Genomic DNA, 26784 nt, shown 5'->3' on the forward strand with positions numbered 1-26784 from the left:
AGATAAAAGAGAGACATTTCTTCAAAAATATAATTTCCTTGCATTACAAAAGACAATAAGGAAATATGAATATTTCATTATTTATTAAACAAATTGAATTATTCATCAAGAAAAATTTCCAAAAAAAGGAAATTATATATCAGATGACTTTGTGGGTAAAGTCTATCAAACATTTAAGGTAAACATAATAAAATAATAATATGTGTAATAATAATATTACATAAATACTTTCAGAAAACAGAGAAGCAGAAAGCAGTCCACATTTTGTTTTATGAGGCCACGATAATCCTAATAAGAAAACTTGGGAGATGCATTTAAAGAAAAAAGTAACTATAGATTTATATTCGCCATGACTATAGATGCAAAACTCCTTAAAAATATATCAGCAAATTGAGTACATGAAAATATAGAAAGAATAACATGTCACCATCTAGTAGAGTTAACTCTAGGGAAGAGAGATTTGTTCAACATCCCAAGATTCATGTCTATACCTCACTGTATTAACAGAATTAAGGAAGTCAGATTATCATATCAAGAGATACATAAGAAGCATTAAAAAAATTCAACATTGGTGATCATAAAATTTCTCAGTAAAGTGAGAATGGAAGGCAATGTCCTTAAACTGATAAGGACATTTACAGAAATCCTAAACTGACATTATACTTGTGGTAAAATGTTGAATACCCTCTCCCAGTGATCAGGAATGGGACAAAGATGTATGTTCTCATCGCTTGGTTTCAACAGTTTACCAGAGGTCCTAGTCAGCAAATAAAAATGAACGGGCAAAAATAAAATCTTGTATTTTCAGTGATATAACTGCTTACAGAAATCGCAACAGATCTACAAAATAGTACCTAAAATGAATAATGGAACTGATATAGTGTCAGAGTATAAAACCAATGTGCAAGACCCAGTAGGGACAGAAACCCCATCTCTGGCAGGGCCACACACAGTCAGGTGTTCTCCCACAAAAGCTTCTCCCTGAGCAGAAAAAGGTTCGTGCCTCACATCAGCACCCCAAACTCTGGGACTTGCAAAAGCAAGATGAGCCCCTAAAACACCTGGCTTTGAAAACCAAAGGGTCTCACATCCAGGAGACCCAATGGGCTGCAGAGAACAGAGTTTTTTTTTTTTTTTTTTAAGGTTTTATTTATTTATTTGACAGAGAGAGGCACAGTGAGAGAGGAACACAAGCAGGAGGTGTGGGAGTGGGAGAACCAGACTACCTACTGAGCAGGGAGCCCCATGTGGGGCTTGATCTCAGGTCTCTGGGATCATGACCTGAGCTAAAGGCGGATGCTTAATGACTAAGCCACCCAGGTGCCCCCCAAAACGCTAATTCTTAAAGCTACCTGACCAGATGTTAATTTAAGGCCACCACGTTTCTGGGTTTTGTTTTATAGCAGACTAAGGCACTGATGCAATTAATATTTAGGAATAGTGTTTGGGCTAGTTTCTGAATTTCCTTCCAGCTGAAAAATTATGTGTAGTAATACATAAAAATACATAAAATTTTAATACAAAAAATTTTAAAAGATGCAAAAATACTAAAATTACAAGTTAGGAAGAAATAGAGTAAGTTTTTGAAAATAAGAGCTTACCTGTGCAGCTTAGATCAGGGTTCCATCGCCCATTTATGCATGTTGAGTGTTTTGGCTTTATTCCTTCTCTGCATTTATAACTTATTTTCTGGTTATGATCATATACAGTCTTACCTAATGGTTGTGCCTCTTTTCTAGTCAAGCTGTATTTACATTTTTCAAGTTCATCCGTTGCTATAAAATGAAAATATTCCCTTGAAAAGACTAATAAGAATCAAAGCAACTACTGCAAAAAAAAAATAACTTAGAGTCAATAGTATAATGAAATTAGCATCTGAGCCCATAATTCCCACCAACCAATCTACTCCTGACCAATGGCATGAGATGGGCTCTTATGTATGAACATAAGTCTCATGTTCAGTCCTGGAGATTTCTGGGATTAGAAAAGTGTAAGAGGCTCACTTTTTAGGATGATCTACATATTGAACAGACATCACCTTGACTACATTTGGTCCCACATTTATCTGTGGAAGTAGAATATATGAAATTGCTAGCTTAAATATATTTTTTCAATAAAGGTAATGTAATACAATATGAAAAGTACAGCTAAGATGTCTCTTACAGAATGTGAATATTTAAGTAGATCTTTTGTATGATCGCTAAAAAATAGGAACAGATTTTTGGAATAAGATACTGAGTGCTTAAAGCCACAACCTGTTTCCTGTTTATACTCTTACAATCTATGAAGAGCTATTTTATATACCAGATCACCCTATAATTCAACATTATAATGTTATAATAGTACATTTTTACTGACTCTGAGTTAAATATACCAACCTTTTATATAAATACATATTTCCAAAATTCAATGCAGATTGAAGTATGTTTTGGATTTGATAAAATATGAGTTGATGTAGGTCTTTGTTAAAGGTTAGCCAAAGAAGTAATGATTTGGAATAAAAAATCAAACAAAGGAGACTAATTCAAAACACACTAGAGGCTGAGAATTAGTCCTGTTTTTAAGGCTTGTCCACAATGTTGAGTGAGACAAAACAAGATGTTCAGGTGATGGTAACTGAGGGACAAAAGGAGGGTGGTGGTTGTTCTCATTGCGCTATGACTGATTGGTTTCTGAAAGAATTTCTTTGTTTATTAGGAGAAAATAAACATTGGGAGAAGAGTGAACAGCTAGACTAGCTGGAGGTACGATATTAATACTGAATGAAGAAAATTGGAGTAAGGGCTATGATAGGTGTAAGGGGATTATGTTAAGCTGAAAATAGGTAGAAGATTAATCATTGGAAGGCCAACTCTGAGATCAGAAAAGAAGAATAATTGAAGCAGATAATTTAGAATAAGAGTGAAAAGTTGAGCATTTTCATGCCTGTTATAACTTTGGGTTTTCCCTGATGTGAAGCAGGGGGTGATCATTTGTGGAGATAGAAGAGGACAAAGATGAGGTTTGGTCTTGAAGGACTGACAGTACGTCCAATGGGAATGTGTTTAGCAAAAATGTAAGGATTAATAAACAACCAAACTTATGATTCCTTCAACAAACTCCTGTTTAACGTGTGCTCTATGTCTGCCAGTCTTTTGGGTATTGGGAATACATCATGAACAAAAGAGGAGTAAATCTCTGCTCTCATGGACCGTGTGCCTAAGCCCTGCCTTCTCCTTGGAACAATTAATGCCTAGAAATCTGATGAATAAGTAAGATGGGACACTCAGAGCTCTCTTTGAATGTAGGACTTAGGAAAACTCTAGGAAAGAACTCATTCCAAGAGAAAAATGAAAAGGGTCCCCAATATTTTCCATGTTAGTCATAAAAGACTTGGTCATCCAAAGGTCAGGATGATTTACATACATCAACCTGAGTGAAGTCATCCATCAGATTGGTTTCCTGGCCTAACCCTGACTGCCTCTTTCGATGGAGTTCTACTGACTGAGAGGGCCTACAGCCCACCCACCCTCAGCACATTAACTTGTTGCATTTGAAACAGATTGGGAAATTGTTAGAGGCTTGGAGAGAGGCAAGATTCCTATAGCAATGTAGTAATGTAGCAAGTGTGTATTAACTTCCTTTTCCAGGGCCTGAAATTGAGTTCCACCTGAAAACAAAAGTGGTATTTATGCAAATATAGTTCCATTTTCCTGGCATTAGTACTCATATTTAAATCATATGAATAACCATAAGTAAAATTCAGGTTCATACTTAAAAACAGTGTTATTATCAGAGACAGAAATACTGATAAAATTCTATTGCTAATTTGTAGACATATAATGAGCTATAAGTAATGTCTGCTTTCATTATAATTGAAGAACTGACTTTTTAAAAATGAGAGATATACCTGAACTTATTTACATATTTGAGAGACAGAGAGAGCATGAGAAGGAGGGTCAGAGGGAGAAGGAGAAGCAGATTCCTGGCTGAGCAGGGAGCCTGATGTGAGGGTCCAATCCCAGGATCCTGAGATCATGAGGTGAGTGGAAGGCAGATGCTTAACTGACTGAGCCACCCAGGCACCTCTACTGACTGGTCATTTTCAAGAATGTACCTAAATTTCAAAAACATATTCACAAATATAGCTTTTGCAATAACATATTAAATTTATTGACTGTCAATTTGAGAAGTGTCTTCTCACCAATGCACTGAGGAAGTGGGGTCCACCTTCCATTAATACATGTAACTGACTTGTGTCCAATCATTGTAAAGTCTTCCATGCAATTGAATTCTACTGAATCTCCATGGCGATAGGGAATGGCAGAAGACTCAACCACAGAGCCGTAATGAAGTTCAGGTATATCTCTACATGTACTCTCCACCTCTGTGAAAATTTCACAAAAGTATGTTTCCTTACAAAATGCAGTTTATGTGTTTATATGAATACATAAAGTGTTGATTTCTGTTTAAATATGAATATTTTTTATACATTACCAATACACATAGGCAAGTCTGTCCATTGTCCGTCAACACACTGAATTTTTTTAAAGCCCTTCATCAGAAATCTAGTATTGCAAACATATTCCACCAAATCATTGTGTTCATAGATTTCTTTTTGTGTTTCTTTAACTTTCCCATTGAGGAGTTGAGGAGGTGGAGCACACTGTTTTGTTTGCTCTAGAAGAGAAATACTGTGTAAATAATGGTTGAATTATCTATTCTACAACTTAAAAATCCATAAAATAGAGAGTTTTTAAAAGTAATTTATGTAATTTACAATATAATTTATTATAGCATTCTTAAACAACATTGTTACACCAGAAAGATGTTTCCCAGTTCTATTACTTACACTGAACAAGTGTATTAGAAGCATATTTAAGCCCAGAAAATATTTTTAATAATCTAGGTATTCTAAAGATGTATGCAAAGCAATTAATAAATGTGGTTGTATAAATTACAGCAATATTCATATTCCATAGAAACATTTTATTAGAAGTGTTTGAGAAAATGCCATGATTTGAAGCATTTGATCAGATGTTTTAACTTTGATTAAAGCATACATGTGATTGAATTGACAATAAGCTGCTTGAATATTGTTTAGACACAATGAAACTTAAGGAAAGGCCCAGGCTATACAAAGTGTCCAATATTATGGTGGAACTGTAGGCAAAAGGAAAAATAACAAAAGGAATGTGAGACATCATATGTGTATCTATGCATACTTCCACTACATATTTCAGGAAACAATCGGAGATTAATTGCTTAAATAAGGAAGTCTGACGTATCTACTCCCCAGCTCATGTCCTGGCTTAATGCACTAGATTATAGACACACTCAAAGCCAACAGAAAATTAAGAGGTAAAAAAGGGATGATATCCAAATCCTAATTCTGTTTTAGCGGTTGTAAGATAGATATTCACCTTTACATGTTGGAAGATTAGGGGACCATCCAAAGTGGTAACATTGAACTGAATCTGGTCCAACTCTTTTAAGTCTTGATCTGCAGGAGAATTTCAACACGTCTCCAACTCTATATTTTTCCTTTCTGGGGTCAGCAATTAAGTTTTCTTCTACTTCTGGAACCTTGCATTCTATTTCTATAAAAAATAGGTCAAATAATTTGGTGAGAATATTTAATCAATCATCACTACAGTTAATTTTATGTGTCTTATAAAAATGAGGGGGCTCCTGGGTGGCTCAGTGGGTTAAGCCTCTGCCTTCGGCTCAGGTCATGATCTCAGGGTCCTGGGATCAAGTCCTGCATTGGGCTCTCTGTTCAGCAGGGAGCCCGCTTCCCCCTCTCTCTCTGCTTGCCTCTCTGCCTACTTATGATCTCTGTATGTCAAATAAATAAATAAAATCATTTAAAAAAATGAGGATCTGAGTACTACATATACAGAGGGGCATCAGATAAATCCTCCTCTTTGAAAAATACTCCATATTAGATGTTACACACCTTCTAAATTCATAGAGGACTCAGAAATATTAAGGCATTGAATAGCGATATATGTATTCTGAAAATTTGTTTGTAACATCAACTTACTTGTATTGGATCTGATTTTATAACTGCCATTTATTTATAAAATATGTGATATTGTTTTGTACTGTCAAAACATAAAAGTATTCTTTTGTATTAAAAAAGTGATGCTATAATTTTAAAATTGCACTCAAATAATAGTTGGTGCTTTTATTTAATGTAAATGTAATTGGAGAACCAGAACACATATAAGGTATTTCTAATATGGTTTAAAGACACTATTAAAATTCCTTAATTTGTATTATATCATGTTGATTATATTAGTAAAGAAATAAAACTGAACCATAAACTGAAACAGGAAACAAAATAAAGAAACATGTTCAAGGCCACATAATTGGGCATATTCTAGGTGTCCTGAATATTTATATAACACACAACTATCTATTCTTATTGGACCTAGAATTTATATCATCTATTAATAAACTGTTGATTATGATAATTCAATTTAAGATTATTCTTATTCAATTAAGAAAATCATCCCTTTAAATTTATCAGGTTTGTGACATTTGTGACATTTATAACATTCCTAAATATTATAAAAAATGCATTTTTCAAATTTGGAACCCTCCTATCTTGCTAAATAATTTGCAAAATTAAAAACTAGAATTTAAATATTAGAGTCATACTAAAATGAAAAACAATCCTTTGACATATTAAAGCATTTGTAATTATTAAAACATTTTGCAGATGAGAAAGAGTGAACAAAGCTCCAAATAAGCTTGGTTATTGCCTTAGGATACATGTTTAGTCAATGATGGAATTGGAATTTAGTGAATGAGGGAATTGGAATTTAGTGAATGAGGGAATTGGAATTGACCAGGCTGACTCCACAGGATTCACGTATACCTCCTTATCCTTTAATCACTTCCTTCTCTTCACGTCTATGAGAACAGTCGTTCCAAGATGTTTTCTTCTCCCTGTTCTCTAGCTACTTTGCCACCTATTTTTCTTCTGCCTGACACCTAAACGTTGGAATGCTTCAGAGCTCAGTCTTAAACTCTCTTCCCTTTTTGTTCTGTATTCTTTTCCAGTTTGCTATCATCATTCATTGGATGACAATTCCAAATATATCTCTCTTGGACCTATATATTCAGCTCTGTACTTTACATATCCAATTTTGACTGTCCATGGGCAGCTCAACCATCATGTGCTCAAGTCAAAAGTTGTGATGTTCCTCCCAAAGCGCTCTGTCTTCTGTCAGCACCATCTCATAGAAAGGCATTGCCAGGGGTGCCTGGGTGGCTCAGTGAGTTAAAGCCTCGGCCTTTGGCTCAGGTCATGATCCCAGAGTCTTGGGGTCGAGCCCTGCATCGGGCTCTCTGCTCAGTAGGGAGCCTGCTTCTTCCTCTCTGCCTGACTCTCTGCCTACTTGTGCTCTCAAAAAAATATTTATTTTCAGTCAAATAAATAAATAAAATCTTTAAAAAAATCTAAATACATTTATATTCTTTCTTTCCTTAAGACTTCTTTAGGGTTTTTTATCAATTAAAAAAATTAATCTAAAGGCTGACATGCCTTGAAAATAACCTGAATAATCCTTTTTTGCTTCCTATCCAGCCTCAGTCCATAAAACTCTCCCAAATCTTGAGGTAGAATCTGCTCACCCTGATATTTCCTAAATATTGTTTCATTGTCAAGGCTTTGCACAAACTGTTCCTTTGGCTTGGAACAGTCTAAATTCACTCAGGTTTCCCGCAGATTCAAGTCCTACTCGTACTCCTAGAAAATAGTGGATTCGCAAACACAAAGAGAGTCATGTAATAATTGTCCACAGAACTTGTCAAAGTCAGAAAAGAAAGATCTTTGGGCCCTGAAGAAATTAACACTTGAGGTAGAAGGTGTAAAAGCTGAAACTCAAGAGCAAAATAGCTGAGGAAATTTTTAGAAACTATAATTTTGGTTTTCTTATGCCATACACTAAAAGACCTCCATTTAAAATAATATGAAGACTGCATTTGGATTAAGAAACATGATTATACTTTATTTACAAAACTATCATGCATATGGCCCATAGGAAACACTAATGTACTGTGTTAAAGATAAATTATTGTCTTTGGGCTTTAAAACACCCTGTTCTCCCAGGTTGCATTGAATCAGGAGACGCTTGTTTTTAGTCATTATCTCTTAATAATGACTTTAAATAATGCAAATTTTTTTCAAAATGGAACATTTGAAACATATTTTGTTGATTTTGTTAATCCTGAAAAACAGAATACCTGAAAAAAACAGCACTTACCATAACAATCTGGTGTATGAGACCAACCGTTGTTACCACACACTATGGAACCTATGCGCCCATCTCTGCTTTCAAATCCATCAAGGCATTCATAGTCCAACTTATCATTGACTTTAAACAACTGGCTATTGCTTCTGATTTTGGCGTTCTCCAATACTGGCATGTCACAAGATTCTAATGCATAATAGAGTCCAAGGTTTCATTTTTAATATTATTTAATGTACAATGCAGTTAAATCTCATCCCAAAGAGGTAAAAAAAAACTTTATCAATTAGTATGTGCTAATAAATTATTTATTATATTAAAAGAATCTAAGAATACCAGTGATAAATCATTGTCCTGAAAAGGTTACTCAAAATGAAAAAAAAATGTGTCTACACAGAGTTTTTCTTATCACTTAAATACTTAAATACTGTGAAAAATTTATTCTAAGAACACTTTTCTAGATATACTTACATGTTTATCCCATGCGTATAATAAGATAAGCCATTACAGATGTATCATACCTTACTAGCAAAGCAGAATGACATTTGGTGAATTAAATTGCCAGACTCATTAGCAGTGTGACAAATAGGCCAGATTGGTTGATTCAAGATTAATTTTCAACTGTGCAAGTAAATTTTTAAACTGTACTTGACAACACAATAATTTCTAAAGCTCATATGCTGATTTTCTTTCCCTAATATATTCCTAATGGCTATATGTTCTTTTAAACTTACCTAGACTGAATAGAGAGATAACTCAACTTTTAAAAATTTGTTATAAGGAAGTAAAGTGTTAAAAGTCTCAATTTTTGCTAACAGAATACTAGAATGATGTTAATAAAGGTTTAATAATTCATCTCAAATGTTATATTGTGTTATGTAGGCATCTACCTTAAAGCTTTAAAAAAGAAAGCAAAACTATACTAGTGAAAAATGAGAGAGATTTTCTCTTTCATAATAAGAGTGTTTTAATGGATTTAGTATAAAATGAGTTCGATATGGGAACAACTTTTATCATTTTTTTCCTGTGGCTAGTGCCGATAGTAAGCATGGGAATTGAAAAAAATAAAGAAATGATAACAGTAGAAACAGATATTCAAACATCCACTTTACTTAAAGTGAATATGCTAAATATCAGTTCAAACTATTACTGTGTAGCTTTGGAGAATAAGATAAACTGAACATATTGTTCTTAGAAAATCTTTGTAAATATCTAGAGACAGGGAAATCTTTCAACACAGCTGCATTTGGTACTATCTGGAAACATTTCTGCCTCCAATAAATAGATGTTTATGAGATTTTCCAAGGGAGAGGATTTTTTAGAAGTGGACCTACCCTGGATTATCAAGCATGTAAATTCTATAGGTTAAATTAAAATTATGCACTATGGACCCAGATCTTCACTTAAAAAATATAAATTTTATGTCTAGGAACAAAGACTGACATAAAAGTTCAGTCACTTTAAAACAGGTACAGTAGGCACAAGGATGTCAGCTAAAAATAAATGAGTTTCTAGGAGAATACACATAAGGCTCTCTATCTAGTTTCCAAATCACAGGATGTTTTATTTTAATTAATTGATTAATTAATTAAATCACAGGATGTCTTAAAGTGGAAGAAAACTTGAACTGAAAGATGGACTGATATTCCACCCTACAAGTGATTAATCTTAATAGTAAAAAATATTACATATTTTTTTCATTTATCTTTTCAAATGAGAACCATGTCAGCCCTTGCCAACAGAGAAGAATTAAGTTAAAGTAAACTTTTGCATAACAATCATCAGGATAATGAAATGAACATAAAGTTACTCACTAATACATGTGGGTTGAGGAGACCATCCATTTTCCAGACATGTGACTGATCCTGAAGTTTTACCATCTGGTGTTACATATCCTGATTTACACTGATATTGTGTTTCATTATTCAAGGGATATGCAAGTTCAGATTCAGAAAAAAATCCATTTTCAATTGTTATCTCTGATTTTAAACATCTTTCTGAAAGGAGGAAAGTATAAGGAAAAGATAAGCATATAAATAAACATTTTTATTAAGACAAGTAATATAACAATTTAAAAAATAAGGAGTCATTTATAAATGAAAACCTAGAAAACCTGAATCACCCAAATTCTTGTGACAGAGAAAATAAGCCATGAGATATTAAATCAGGATAGTTCATTAAAATTTCTTTTGGAATAAAGAAGCAATATTTAAAATACCCAGAATCCCTTCTAGGAAATTATTAGAAGTTTGTTTGTCTAATGGATCTGGAATCCTATAGCATATCCGAATTACACTGGCAATGGATCCTTTCCAGGCACTTGTTTTAAATACTGTGTACTCAGGATCTCTTTAGCAACCCCAGCATTCAGTTAACTAATTGAGATATCTCAGAACAGGTGGTGATCTCAGAGAATCTGCCATGATAGCCACTACAACTCTGAAAATTTGAAATGTTTTTTATCATAACCTGGTGCTTAAAACCATATGGATACAAGGAGTTTGATGAATATGACACAGGTTAACACCTTACATTCATTGTTTTTCCAAGACTAAACTGATGATCCTCAAATTATGTATAACTTCACTTGAAACAATAAAGAAGACTTCTGTCAGTCACCAGATCTGTTCACAAAATTCAGCTTTTGCCTAGCCCATGGATGAAGAAGAAATCAAAGGAGAAAACATGAAGTATGTCTATTTTCATAATTTTATTTTATTTCACAATTTCATTTCATAATTTTATTCCTTCACTTGGGGTACCTAGTAGACTGGATATGAGATACCTGGAATATTAAACACTGAGGATATGGAATTAAAAGTATATAATCTTAAAAAAGAAAGACATTAAAGCAGCACCAGGGTGGCTCAGTCAGTTGAGCATCTGACTCTTAATGCTCAGCTCAGGTCTTGACCTCAGGGCAGTGAGTTCAAGCACTGTGCTGGGCTCCATGCTGGGCATAGAGCCTACTTAATAAATAAATAAAAATAAAAGACTATGCAACCACCAAGCTGACACTGCAGGAAATATTAAGGGGGGTTCCATAAAAGAGGAAAAATCCCAAGAATAGTATTGAACAGAAATATAGAGACAATCTACAGAAAGAAAGACTTCACAGGTAACTCGATGTCAATAAAAACATATCTATCAATAATCACTCCCAATGTGAAAGGCCTAAATGCGCCCATAAAACGACACAGGGTTGCAGATTGGATAAAACGACAGGACCCACCCATATGTTGTCTACAAGAGACCCATTTTGGACCTAAAGATACACCCAGACTGAAAGTGAAGGGATGGAGAAGAATTTTTCATGCCAATGGGTCTCAAAAGAAGGCTGGGGTAGCGATTCTCATATCAGATAAATTAGATTTTAAACTAAAGACTGTAGTCAGAGATACAGAATGACACTACATAATCCTTAAAGGGACTATCCACCAAGATGATCTAACAATTGTAAATATCTATGCCTCCAATATGGGAGCAGCCAATTACATAAGAAAACTGTTAATCAAGATAAAGAGTCATATTGATATGAATACACTAATCATAGGAGATCTTAACACACCTCTCTCAGAAATAGACAGATCATCGAAGCAGAAAATCAATAAAGAAACAAGAGCATTGAATGACACATTGGACTAGATGGACCTCATAGATATATATGGAACATTCCACCCTAAAACAACAGAATACTCATTCTTCTCAAGTGTACACGGAACCTTCTCAAGAATAGACCACATACTGGGTCACAAATCAGGACTCAACTGATACCAAAAGACTGAGATGATTTCCTGCATATTCTCAGATCACAGTGCTTTGAAACTGGAGCTCAATCTCAAGGAAAAGTTCCAAAGGAACTCAAACACCTGGAAGCTAAAGACCACCTTGCTTAAGAATGCTTGGATCAACCAGGAGATCAAAGAAAAACTGAAACAATTCATGGAAACCAATGAGAATGAAGACACCTCGGTCCAAAACCTATGGGATACAGGACATGCGGTCCTAAGGGGGAAATACATAGCCATCCAAGCCTCCCTCAAAAAAATTGAAAGATCCAGAACACAGCAGCTGTCTCTACACCTTAAGGAACTGGAGAATCAACCACAAATCAAATCAGCTCCACACATAAGAAGGGAAATAATCAAGATTAGAGCTGAGATCAATGAGGTAGAAACCAGAGATACAGTAGAATGTATCAATGAAACTAGAAGCTGGTTTTTTGAAAGAATCAATAAGATCAAAAAACCATTGGCCACACTAATCCAAAAGAAAAGAGAGAAAGCCCAAATTCATAAAATTATGAATGAAAAAGGAGAGATCACAACTAACACCAAGGAAGTAGAAATAATCACCAGAAGTTATTATCAACAGTTATATGCCAATAAGCTAAGCAACCTAGATGAAATGGATGCATTCCTGGAAAACTATAAACTCCCAAAATTGAGCCAGGAAGAAATTGACAACCTGAATAGACCAATATCTAGTAACGAGATTGAAGGAGTGATCAAAATGTGTTGGAGAGGATGTGGAGAAAGGGGAACCCTCTTCCACTGTTGGTGGGAATGCAAGTTGGTGCAGCCTCTTTGGAGAACAGTGTGGAGATTCCTCAAGAAATTAAAAATAGAACTTCCCTATGACCCTGCCATTGCACTACTGGGTATTTACCCCAAAGATACAGATGTTGTGAAAAGAAGGGCTATCTGTACCCCAATGTTTATAGCAGCAATGGCCACGGTCGCCAAACTGTGGAAAGAACCAAGATGCCCTTCAACGGATGAATGGATAAGGAAGATGTGGTGCATATACACTATGGAGTATTATGCCTCCATCAGAAAGGACGAATACCCAACTTCTGTAGCAACATGGACGGGACTGGAAGAGATTATGCTGAGTGAAATCAGTCAAGCAGAGAGAGTCAATTATCATAAGATTTCACTTATTTGTGGAGCATAACAAATAGCATGGAGGACATGGGGAGTTAGAGGGGAGAAGGGAGTTGGGGGAAATTGTAAGGGGAGGTGAACCATGAGAGACTATGGACTCTGAAAAACAATCTGAGGGTTTTGAAGGGGCAGGGGGGGTGGGAGGTTGGGGTACCAGGTGGTGGGTATTATAGAGGGCACGGACTGCATGGAGCACTGGGTGTGGTGCAAAAATAATGAATACTTTTACGCTGAAAATAAATTTAAATAAATAAATAAATAAATAATCTTTAAAATTTAAACAAACAAACAAACAAACAAAAAACCCCAAACCTCCCAAAAAACAAGAGCCCAGGACCTGAAGGATTCCCTGGGGAATTCTACCAAACTTTCAAAGAAGAAATAACACCTATTCTCCTGAAGCTGTTTTAAAAAATTGAAGCAGAAGGAGAACTTCCAGACTCTTTCTATGAAGCCAGCATTACCTTGATCCCCAAACCAGGCAAAGACCCTACCAAAAAGGAGAATTTCAGACCAATATCACTGATGAATATGGATGCTAAGATTCTCAACAAGATCCTAGCAAACAGGATCCAACAGCACATTAAAAAGATTATCCACCATGACCAGGTGGGTTTCATCCCTGGGCTACAAGGATGGTTCAACATTCACAAATCAATCAATGTGATAGAACAAATTAAGAAGAGAGAAGAACCACATGGTCCTCTCAATCGATGCAGAAAAAGCATATGACAAAATCCAGCATTGTTCCTGATGAAAATGCTTCAAAGTATAGGGATAGAGGGAACATTCCTGAACTTCATCAAATCTATCTATGAAAGACCCACAGCAAATATCATCCTCAATGGGAGAAAGCTTGCAGCCTTCCCGTTGAGATCAGGAACACGACAAGGATGCCCACTCTCACCACTTATGTTCAACATGGGATTAGAAGTCCTAGGAACAGCAATCAGACAACAAAGAGAAATAAAAGGTATCCAAATGGGCAATGAAGAAGTCAGACTCTCTCTCTTCATAGATGACATGATTCTTTATATGGAAAACCCAAAAGACTCCACCCCCAAACTACTAGAACTCATACAGCAATTCAGCAACGTGGCAGGATACAAAGTCGATGTGCAGAAATGAGTGGCTTTCTTATACACTAACAATGAAAATACAGAAAGGGAAATTAGAGAATCGATTCCATTTACTATAGCACCAAGAACCATAAGATACCTGGGAATAAACCTAACCAAAGAGGTAAAGGATCTGTACTCGAGGAATTACAGAACACTCATGAAAGAAATTGAAGAAGACACAAAAAGATGGAAGACCATTCCATGCTCTTGGATTGGAAGAATAAACATTGTTAAAATGTCTATACTGCCTAGAACAATCTATACTTTTAATGCCATTCTGATCAAAATTCCATCGGTATTCTTCAAAGAGCTGGAGAAAATAATCTAAAAATTTGTATGGAATCAGAAGAGACCCCGAATTGCTAAGGAAATTTTGAAAAACAAAATAAAACTGGGGGCATCACGTTACCTGATTTCAAGCTTTACTACAAAGCTGTGATCACCAAGACAGCATGGTACTGGCATAAAAAGAGACACATAGAACAGTGGAACAGAGTAGAGAGCCCAGATATGGACCCTCAACTCTATGGTCAATTAATCTTCGACAAAACAGGAAAAAATATACAGTGGAAAAAAGACAGTCTCTTCAATAAATGGTGCTGGGAAAACTGGGCAGCTATATGTAGAAGAATGAAACTCGACCATTCTCTTACACCGTACACAAAGATAAACTCAAAATGGATAAAAGACCTCAACGTGAGACAGGAATCCATCAGAATCCTAGAGGAGAACATAGGCAGTAATCTCTTTGATATCAGCCACAGCAACTTCTTTCAAGATATGTCTCCAAAGGCAAAGGAAGCAAAAGCGAAAATAAACTTTTGTGACTTCATCAAAATCAAAAGCTTCTGCACAGCAAAGGAAACAGTCAAAAAAACAAAGAGGCAACCCATGGAATGGGAGAAGATATTTCAAATGACAGTACAGACAAAAGGTTGATATCCAGGATCTATAATGAACTCTTCAAACTCAACACACACAAAACAGACAGTCGTATCAAAAAATGGGCAGAAGATATGAACAGACACTTCTCCGATGAAGACATACAAATGGATATCAGACACATGAAAATTGTTCATCATCACCAGCCCTCAGGGAGATTAAAATTAAAACCACATTGAGATATCACCTTACACCAGTTAGAATGGCCAGAATTAACAAGAGAGGAAACAACATGTGTTGAAGGGGATGTGGTGAAAGGGGAACCCTCTTCCACTGTTGGTGGGAATGCAAGTTGGTGCAGCCTCTTTGGAGAACAGTGTGGAGATTCCTCAAGAAATTAAAAATAGAACTTCCCTATGACCCTGCCATTGCACTACTGGGTATTTACCCCAAAGATACAGATGTTGTGAAAAGAAGGGCTATCTGTACCCCAATGTTTATAGCAGCAATGGCCACGGTCGCCAAACTGTGGAAAGAACCAAGATGCCCTTCAACGGATGAATGGATAAGGAAGATGTGGTGCATATACACTATGGAGTATTATGCCTCCATCAGAAAGGACGAATACCCAACTTTTGTAGCAACATGGACGGGACTGGAAGAGATTATGCTGAGTGAAATCAGTCAAGCAGAGAGAGTCAATTATCATAAGATTTCACTTATTTGTGGAGCATAACAAATAGTTTGGAGGCCTGGGGAGTTATGAGGAGAAGGGAGTTGGGGAAAATTGTAAGGGGAGGTGAATCATGAGAGACTATGGACTCTGAAAAACAATCTTAGGGTTTTGAAGGGGCAGGGGTGTGGGAGGTTGGGGTACCAGGTGGTGGGTATTATAGAGGGCACGGATTGCATGGAGCACTGGGTGTGGTGCAAAAATAATGAATACTGTTATGCTGAAAATAAGTAAAAAATAAATACATAAATAATAAATAAATAGACATTAAGTCCTTTGAATTGAATGAAAAGAAAAACATTTTAAATAAAATTTTGTGAGATGATACTAAAATAGTGCTGAGAGGGAGATTTAACCATTGTATAGCTGTAGTACAAAACAATAAACTCCATATTGACTCATTGTTTCTGTTTTAAGATATTAGAAAAAAAAGCAAAAAGATCTAACTTCCATACAAATTTGAAAATAAAGACTGTTATTAGGGAGACAGTGGAATAGGGTGATTTATTATTCTCTATTTGATTTATTTGTGCTCTAGTCTTTATTATTGCTTCCCTTCTAACTTTGGGTTTCGTTTGTTTTCTAATTCATTGAGTTTTTTTTTTTGTTATATAAAATTTCTTTTTTTTTAAAATTTTTTATTTTTTATAAACATATAATATATTTTTATCCCCAGGGGTACAGGTCTGTGAATTGCCAGGTTTACACACTTCACAGCACTCATCAAATCACATACCCTCCCCAATGTCCATAACCCCAACCCCCTTCTCCCAAACCCCCTCCCCCCAGCAACCCTTAAAGCAACCCTTTGTTTTGTGAGATTAAGAGTCACTTAGGGTTTTTCTCCCTCCCAATCCCATCTTATTTCATTTATTCTTCTCCTACCCTCTTAACACCCATGTTGCATCACCACTTCCTCATATCAGGAAGATCATATGGTAGTTGTCTTTCTCCGCTTGACTTATTTCGCTAAGCATGATACGCTCTAGTTCCATCCACGTTGTCGCAAATGGCAAGATTTCATTTCTTTTGATGGCTGCATAGTATTTCATTGTGTATATATACCACATCTTCTTTATCCATTCATCTGTTGATGGACATCTAGGTTCTTTCCATAGTTTGGCTATTGTGGACATTGCTGCTATAAACATTTGGGTGCACGTGCCCCTGCGGATCACCACGTTTGTATCTTTAGGGTAAATACCCAGTAGTGCAATTGCTGGGACATAGGGCAGTTCTATTTTCAACATTTTGAGGAACCTTCATGCTGTTTTCCATTTAAAGTTAGGTTGTTTATATAAGATTTTCTATTTCAAAGTAGGCATTTGTCACTAAAAATTGCCCTCTTCCCACTGCTTTTGCAGCATCTCTAAATTTTGTTATATTGTGTTTTTGTTTTCATTTGTCTCAAGGTACTTTAAAAAAAATTCTCTTGCACTCTCTTCTTTGATCCATTGTTGTTCAAGAGTGTGCTATTTTCTTTCTATTTATTTGTGAATTTTCCCATTTTTTTTGCTGTTACTGATTTCTAATTTTACTACCTTGTGGTTGGAAAAGATACTGCATAGAATCTTTCACGTGCAGTTGAGGAGAATATCCTTTTCCACCGTTGGGTGGAAAATTCCATATATATCTATTAGGTCCATTTTTTATATTGTTTTTCAAATCTAGAACTTCTTTCTTGAATTTCCGTCTGGGTATGCTATCCATTATTCAAAGTGGGGTATTGAAGTCTCCTAATATTATTGTGTTGCTGTCAATTTCTCTTCTTTAGATCTGTCAATATTTGCTGTATATATTTAGGAATTCCAATGTTGGATCCACATATGTTGAGAATTGCTACATTTTCCTCTTGAATTGACTCCTTATTATAATACATTGACCTTCTTTGTTTCAAGAGACAGTTTTAGATATAAAGCCAAATTTTTTCCAACAGAAGGATAGCCCCTCCAATACTCTTTGGTTGCCATTCATATGAAGTATCTATTTCCATTCCTTCACTTTTAGCCTATTGTGTCTTTAAATCTAAAGTGAGTTCTTATTTGTTTTACTCATTCAAGTACTGTATTCCTTTTAATTGGTAAGTTTAATCCATTTATATTTAAAGCAATTATTGATCGGTGAACACTCATTCGTCACATTTGGCTAATTGTCTTCTGTTTTGTGATTGTTTTTCAATCTCTTTCACTTTTGATGATTTCCTTTATTATTTGATTATGTTTTATAGTTATTCACTTTATTATTATCTTTGTACATCTATTAATGGTTTTCTTCCTACTTAATGAAGTATAATTGACAAAATTGTATATATAAAGTGTACAATGAGATGACTTGGTACACATATGCATTTGGAAATGATTTTCAAAATTGATTATTCACCTCATAATTACTTTTTTGTAGGTGGAATGCTTAAGATTGACTCTCAGCAAACTGCAGATATACAATACATTACTACCTACTGTAGTCATCATGTTGTACATTAGATCTTCAGAATTATTCATCTTGTAACTGAAGGCTTAAACCCATGGACCATCATCTCATCCCTACCCCCACACCCCTCTCCATTTGCAAGCCACTGATAATTACCATCCTACTCTCTGCTTCAATGAATTTTATGTTTTCTTTTTTTCTCTTTTTGATTTTTTTTTTAGATTTTTAAAAAATTTATTTATGTGACAGACAGAGATCATAAGTAAGCAGAAAGATAGGCAGAGAGAGAGGAAAGAGGAGGAAGCAGGCTCCTCACTGTGCGGAGAGCCCAATGTGGGGCTCAATCCCAGGACCCTGGGATCATGACCTGAGCTGAAGGCAGAGGCTTTAACACACTGAGCTACCCAGGTGTCCCATAGATTTAAAAAAAATTATAAAAATATCTGGGTGATTTTGGTCACCCAGATATTCTCTTGGTCTGATTTTGTAATTTAAAATTATTCCAGGGACGCCTGGGTGGCTCAGTTGGTTAAGCGGCTGCCTTTGGCTCAGGTCATGATCCCAGCGTCCTGGGATCGAGTCCTGCATCGGGCTCCTTGCTCGGCAGGGAGACTGCTTCTCCCTCTGCCTCTGTCTGCCTGTGCTCGCTCACTCTCCCTCTCTCTCTCTGACAAATAAATAAATATAATCTTAAAAAAAAAAAATAAAATTATTCTGTCCAGAAATAAGAGTATGAATGGTTTTGGCTATTGGATAGGAATAGGATTCACTTTGCTTTTAATTGAGGGACATAATTATAAAAAATTGCTTAAAGTTAAAAACAAATATCATTGATAATTTAATAATCATCATTTATTTAATATTCCCAATTTCAAATTTTAAAGGGATATTATTAACATAAAACAGAGAGCTGATTACTTGTTTTTACATCAGTGTATCTATAAACTGTTATTTGATAAGTATTCTTAATCAAATGAAATAAATCATGATAAATTATATATTTAAGAAAACCTTAATGAAATGTGTAGCAGATTGTTTTGGTAGACTAAAGTTGTTCTCTTCATACAATTATGTTTTTCTAAAATAATTCGGGGGAAAAAAAAGGAGATACTATCTTTCAGCTAGTCTAATTTTAAATTTAGTAGATATTAAAATATATTATTAAGAAAAATAAAAATCAAATTAGAAAAAATAAATCAAATGGACAAAATGGAAATAGCAAAAGTAGGTATTTTATATTAAACTTCTTTCCCAACTTCTTATTGGTATATATGCATATTAGTTATATGTGCACATATATATGATCCAATGATCCTTTTTTAATTTTTTTAAAAAATTTTATTTATTTATTTGACAGGGATCACAAATAGGCAGAGAGGCAGGCAGAGAGAGAGAGAGGGGGAAGCAGGCTCCCCGCTGAGCAGAGCGTCTGATATGGGGCTAGATCCCAGGACCCTGGGATCATGACCTTAGCTGAAGGCAGAGGCTTTAATCCCCTGAGCCACCCAGGTGCCCTTCAAATTAACTTTTTAAAATAAAACATATTCAAAGTATTTTGTAAGTAACATGAGAATAATTAAAGGTATTTGGTAAATAATATGTATATCCATATGAAGAAAATTTCAGTTGTAATGGAGTTTTTATTTTTTGTTTTAATTTTCTATAAGAGTTTATTTATTTATTCATTTTGAGAGAGAGAGAGAGTGGAAGCACACTTATGTGCACATGTGAGCAGGTGTGAGGGGTTGGGGGGAGGGGCAGAGGGAGGAAAGCATCTGTACCAACTGCAGAGCATTATTCAGGCCTTGGTCCTCTGACCCTGAGATCATGACCTGAACTGAAATCAAGAGGTAGTTTCTCAACTGACTGAGACCCTCAGGTACCCAAAATGAAGTTAAAAAAAAAAAAACTCTAGAAAAAGAGAGATTATATTGCATTATTAAAGCATTTGAAGAAATAAAATATATTTAAAATTTAGAAGTATGATTATACAATTTCTTCTTGAAATTTTAACAGTGTGAATACCATGAAGATAATTCCAGGGTTATGAAAACAAATGGCAGAACAGATACTAGCAAAAAGAAGTCAGGCAGAAAACAAGTATGCAGTAAGGAGGGCTGAAACAAGCTACGCTCAGGATATAGCTTGAATACATCACTGTAATCAAGTTTCTTGGGATATGTGGTGTTTGGTTCACTAAAACCTAATGCTGATTATTGTTCAAGTCAAAATGGTAGCTTCTTAAAACAGTCTATACCGACTGGTTGCTGTAAAGTGGAGCTGGGTCAGAGGGTGACATTAATTGAGGACCTTTGAAAACTCTAGCAGGAATGATTTGGCATCTGAATAATTCTCATGACAATCTTGAAGGATAAGTATTGAAAAAGAAAAAGAAGAAAAACAACACACACTATACCCAGTTACACCTGCAGCACTTGAGGAAATGCCATTGATGGAGGATTTAGAAATGTGGGGACTGATCTCAAGCCTCCATTTTTGCAGATCTACTGTTAGACTTTTGTACACCAATTGATGTTTCTTCAGTCTTAAATGTCCTCCTTCCTATCACCCTTATCTGGTTAACTTCTATTCAACCTGCGAAGTCTACCCACGTGACCCTATTTCCCTCCCTCCATTCTGGCTCTTACAGATCAACTTCTCAACCCTATTGCACTTCACCCTCTCATTCCTATTTGGGTTTCTTGCCTCCTCTAAATGATCCTGTAGTCTCTCTTTTGCTTATCTCTATCACAATACCTTATGTGATAAAATACAGTATATTAATAAAATACTACAACCATTCTTTTTGTTTTCCTACTAAAAATGGTCTTTTGGGAAATGCTGGTCATAGGGCCTGGCACTTAACAGTCACTCAAAAAATGATTATTGGATGAACAAAGAAATGAAATTAAAAAAAAATCAGTGGAATACTAGAGAATTCTCATGGAGCCTTTCCATTACATCTGCAGATTGTAGACAACCTCAGGAAAGAGCATAGTGGATGGTAGCAAATGTAATAGATAAGATTTGGGAACAAATGTTTAGTGATCTTAAAGCTCTACTGCATGAATTCAAGAAACTCTGATATCTGTAATTCCATTGTATGTCTTGTCCACATGTCTTAAATTTTAATTTATAATTCTGAAGTCAGGGATGATTTTAGGTTAGTTCAAAAAATAAAAACTTTTGGGAGCTATGAAGTGAACATTTCAGTAATCACTTTTCTCTCTATTACACTTTTGGTCAACAAGGTTTGAGAAACTTGGTGTGCTGAGTTAAAATGCCCAAGCAAATAGAAGTGTTCTAACAAATCTTTTTACCCCTTCCCTTCTATTATTTTTGTGATTTCTTTCTGTTCTATTACAATAATTTCTCTGAGCCAATTTTATAATGTTTCTTTATAATTTTCAGCTGAATTGTAACACTTCTCTCACCCCCAATTACTTCATGTCCTTTTTATGCGCCATATTTGGAAATCAGTTAAAGTTGTTAAATAGGTAAAGTGGGCACAGCAGAGATCAGTTGGCAAGAATCTCACAGGCCTGGGCAGGTGGGGGATGGTGTGTGGGGTGAGGAGGGGGAGGCTTTTCTGGGAAGAAGGGAAAGTGCAAGGACTGTCCTACAATCAGGGACTGAGCAAAGAAAAGTGGATCGATTTAGACTTTGGCTCAAGCCCTAGTAATCAAAAGCCAAAAATGAAGACTTTTATTAATTTGTGTGTTATTTGGGAACTTACTTCTGGCTAAGAATAATTTCAGTGATATTCAATAATTCAGTTGTAGCTGAACATAATGTGCAGGCAGAAGAGTAGCATGCGCATTCTCTGGACATTCCTACCCTTAAAATAATCAAGGTTTGCTTCGGCTGACCTCTCCGTCTCATGACATTCTGGGGCATCTGCTCTGACCCTTCTCATGGGGCTCTTCTCAGATCTCCCTTCCTTAGGACTTGCTTAGTCCAGTTCTTCACCCTTATCATCCCTTTCTATGTTTCCTCTCTCAAATGCTCCAGAGAAGTTATCAACTTTGATAATTCACAGTGAACTGCAGTGAGTAATACTAGCTTTCACTCTTCTAAAGTATTTGTTCAGAGTATTTGTCGTTCCACATAAACTTCAGGTTTGTTCAATCTGGTGATCTCATATTTTTGAAGAGAGAATATTGAAGGCAGTTGGGTCAATGCACAACTTTAAGTCACATCATAAAGGTAGGCACCACACAACTATCTCTGAAAATGGGGGGTTTTGGTGAAGGGAGAAGGAGAAAACTTATTATAATATTGGAATGGAAACACAGAATTTTGGATTAAAAACCTTTACCTCAAGTTGTCTGGTTTTGATAACCATGTATCACATTCACAATATAACTTCATAACAGAAGATAGTTTAGAATTAATTCTTATGATTTATAACGTCAATTATTTTTTCCTTTTTAGGGTTAACTCAAATTTGAAACCATATATAAAATTTCTTTTCCTCCTCTTCTGATTGAAAAGAATCATCTAGCTTCAATCTATATTTTAAGTCCTTAATTAAAGAACTTTTTTGCCCCTTAAACATCCAGAACTAGATACTCATGTATCTCTCCATACAAAATAGTCTGTATATGTGGACATGTTTCAATATGTTTTAATTTCTTCACATTTATCAGCTAGGAATTTCTGGGCTGTGGCTAATTTCAAAGAGTATGTGGTATGTTTAAGAGGCTGTTATTCTCAACTTTGTCCTATAAATCTGACCAGATTCTTAGCAGCCTGTGGGGACTCCTGCAAACATGATGTTTTATAAGGAAGCAACTCATGTTTCTATACAAATGGCAATGGGAATTCAGAGAGCACGTCACATTAAAAAGGTACTAGTTGGTCTCTGAGAAACTTGGGCCAATAAATTCGTCATATTGTCTGTTATTCCTCTTTACTGGTGAGTAGCATTTTTTGAGGAATGTTCAGTTTTAAAAAAGACCAGAGGCCATTTATGAAAGCTAAAATGCCAAGCTCCTTTGAATAAAGCAGATTGTTGTAGAATTCAGGCCAGTATTCAACTAGAAGAAACCTATATGACAGTTAAACACATTTTGATGAAATATAAAATACAGATAAAATGAGTCAACTAGAATCAATTATGTAAGGAGTTTAAATCGCTATGATTTAATTTTTATTACATATTTTGTAGCACTAAATTTAATTCCAATTCCACTTTGTAACCTCTTAAACCATTTAATTAAACTAGGTCTCAATTGTTGAGTTTTAAACATGAACTACAAATAAAACAAATCTTCTGTATGTGACATATGATATCTACATAAAACCTCAGCAAACAATATGTGAATTTTAAGACACTGAAAGTATTCCTGCTAAAGAAAACACAAAAACCACTTAGGTAAAGAAATAAAGGTTTATGGGGTCCCCGGGTGGTTCAGTTGGTTAAGTAAGCATCTCCCCTTAGCTCAGGTCACGATCCCAAGATCCTGGGATCAAGTCCCACATTGGGCTCCTACTTAGGAGCTTCTCCCTTTTCCTCTGTCTGGTGGTGCCCCTGCTTGTGCTCTTTTTCTCTGTCAAATGAATAAATAAAATCTTCAAAAAAAAAGAAAAAGATATTTGGTATGGTTGGTAACTATAACAGGGTCCTGGAAGTCTTTGCCAATACAATATGTTACTTTTGAGTACTAACTGTAATATTTATGTGTGCAGAGGAACGATGGAATACCTAGTTGAAAAGGTGACTAGATTTGAGGTTTCCAAGGTAAAAAGCAAGCAGTGGTATATTAGAATGCAAAACTGAAAAAAGGCTCTATCCTAGAAAAAAATTAAATACATTTGAATAAACCTTACAAAAACGACTAAAGGATATAATTAAAGAGAGAGCTACGTTTATTTTCTAGATTGAAAGATGCTCAGGGAGAGAGATTTTCTGTTATTTGCTAATATTTCTCAATGCTTACAGGCTGACATGAAGTAAGGGTTCAATCAAAACTTGTTGACTTAGTGAAAAGTTTTGAATATTGATGAATGCTAAGTAACTAATTTGGTTTAAAAATGTCAGTCAAATATTATCACATAACTTAGTTACCTATCACTAATTAGAAACCAAATTTCTTCCAAAGAAACCTTTTAATCTATTGAGAAGGAAGGTTAGAATTAAATTTAATTATAAATCTGGTAACTGTCTTACTGTTACCAGAAAAAAACCTTCTACATTCATATTCACTACTCCTAAAGACTGTTCTAGAATATATCTCAAATACACCACAGGAAGAAACCCTTTTGAATAACTCAGCGTTACAAACATTGCATGTTCAAATTTATGTGATATTTTCATTCTAATGATACAAGTGATGCTTGCTTCACTGCAAGACTTCTAAGGCTGTGGCATATCAATTATAAATGATGCATGGATTTTTCTTTAGAGAGAGTTATCATCTATCTCTGAAATAATTTTAATTATTTGATGATTTGATGGTTTCTATTGTCTAATTTCTTTTCTGGTTCTATATATGTTCTACACTTCTTAATACCTTCACCCAAAACATTTTGGTGAAAATTCGAAGCAGAAAAAATTATGATAATTTCAAGGGAAATTATTATGATAATTACCGTTTTCAAAATGTTTATTAAAACATTTTTTGAGGGTACCTGGGTGGTTGAGATGGTTAAGCGTCTGCCTTTGGCTTAGCTCATGATCTCCAGGTCCCGGGATGGAGCCTCAGGGTGTGTGTGTGGGGTAGGGGGGAGTTCCAGCTCAGCGGGGCGTCTGATTCTCCCTTTCCCTCTGCCTCTTCCCTTGCTTGTCCTCTCTCTGCCTCTCTGTTTCTCTTTCTTGAAAATGAATAAATAAAATCTTAAAAAAACCCATTTTTGAGTTTTTATATTAGATAAAATCATGATAAATAATCATATCATTTAAATAGGCTACTTACAAGTTTTTAAACTTAGCAATGTCAAAAGGCACTCACACACACATGAAGCTAGAGAACAGTAATTAAATCACATTTTCTAAACCAAATCCCTACTGCCACCATGCAAAGCATATTAGCAAGTGTTTTATAATATAGGAAAAGTCTCCCTTTTCTTACTCTTACCTTCTGAAACACAAACAGCCCACAATATAAGCCAAATGATCTCCCCTGGAAATCTCATTCTGAGGATCTTTTATGGGTACATTTAATAGCTGACAGTGTTCACCCTATGTCAAGTTCTCTTCCTCTACGAAATGTGATTAGCACAGGAAAGCACTTGCTCAAAAGGAAATTGAAACACAACTCGGGAATTAAAGGGAGTACCAGATGCTCCGCCCCTCAGAAATTTTGCAAGGTAGAAGAAAAATATTAACCCCAAACCCCAGCAGTGTCAGAGTTTGAATCTGATTCTCCCTGCATTCCCACTGAATATTAATGCTGTGGCCTGCTTTTCATTTGTTTCATTAACCCAGGCATGGTCTCTGCTAGAATACGTTCAAGTTCTTGGAATGTGCAAAGCAGTAACTGCTGATATCCTCTGGATTTCATAAACCCTCAAAAGATAAGAGAATAGAAACTCTTGGTGGGGGGATGGGTGAGCCTGGTGGTGGGTAGTAAGGAGGGCCCCTATTGCATGGAGCACGGGTGTGGTGCATAAACAATGAATCTTGGACACTGAAAAAGTAAAATAATATTGAAAAAAAATCGTTTACAGAACTTGGAGTGAGTCAGTGTTTTCACAAACAAGACCCAGACCAATGTGAGCAAACTTTGCAAGAACGTAGTGCTGGCCTACTTTTCCCACAATCTAGGAAATTATTCCTTTTAGGGCTTCTAAAATATGTGTGTGAAGCAACAGGACCACTCTCCTTGGTCATAACTGCATTTAATAATTCAAAAATCAAGAAATTTGAACACTGAGTTTTTAAGCCTTTTATTGAAACATAATAGGCATAAAGAGCATATAAACAAGTGGGTTGATGAATATTGAGACAGTGAAGACAGAGACGGCTCTGTATGAACCCAGCACCAAGCTCAGGACACTGATGAGCAGGAGCTATCTGGGAAGCCCCAGCTGTCCCTTTTGGTGAGCCCCTCTCAACCTCTCCCTCACCACACACAGGGAGACCACGGTCCTGATCTCTAAAATCATGGAATCCATTCGTCTATTTTGTATTTTACATACATTGAAAGATATTTATTTTTTTAGTGTGTAGAGCCTTTCATGAAAAATATGTTTGTTATTCAACCACACTGCTGGGTTTAATTACAGATTACTAATTCTTATTCCTGTGTAATATTCAATTCTGTGAATGTACCACATTTCATTTGTGTTTCTGTTTGTGGGCATCTGAGTAGATTCTAGTTTGGAGCTGATAGAAATAGGGCTGGGGGCACCTGGGTGGCTCAGTGTGTTGAGCCTCTGCCTTTGGCTCGGGTCATGATCTCAGGGTCCTGGGATCGAGTCCCCCATCA

At 35.6% G+C, this 26784-nt stretch overlaps 1 protein-coding gene across 1 annotated transcript in view; it reads right to left on the minus strand.

Annotated features, from left to right (window-relative positions):
* Positions 1–25679, minus strand: part of LOC116576091 (complement factor H-like) — a 37881-nt gene extending 12202 nt beyond the window's left edge. The window contains exons 1-7 of the mRNA XM_032317900.1: positions 25432–25679; positions 10055–10237; positions 8256–8429; positions 5403–5579; positions 4477–4659; positions 4184–4366; positions 1602–1775 (exon numbers count right to left, since the gene is read on the minus strand). Coding sequence (XP_032173791.1) covers positions 1602–1775; positions 4184–4366; positions 4477–4659; positions 5403–5579; positions 8256–8429; positions 10055–10237; positions 25432–25489 — 1132 coding nt within the window. The 5' untranslated portion in view covers positions 25490–25679. The remainder of the gene's footprint in view (positions 1–1601; positions 1776–4183; positions 4367–4476; positions 4660–5402; positions 5580–8255; positions 8430–10054; positions 10238–25431) is intronic.
* Between the last annotated feature and the right edge of the window lie 1105 nt (positions 25680–26784).

This window comes from Mustela erminea, chromosome 17, assembly GCF_009829155.1.
Source record: "Mustela erminea isolate mMusErm1 chromosome 17, mMusErm1.Pri, whole genome shotgun sequence".
Lineage (NCBI taxonomy): Eukaryota > Metazoa > Chordata > Mammalia > Carnivora > Mustelidae > Mustela > Mustela erminea.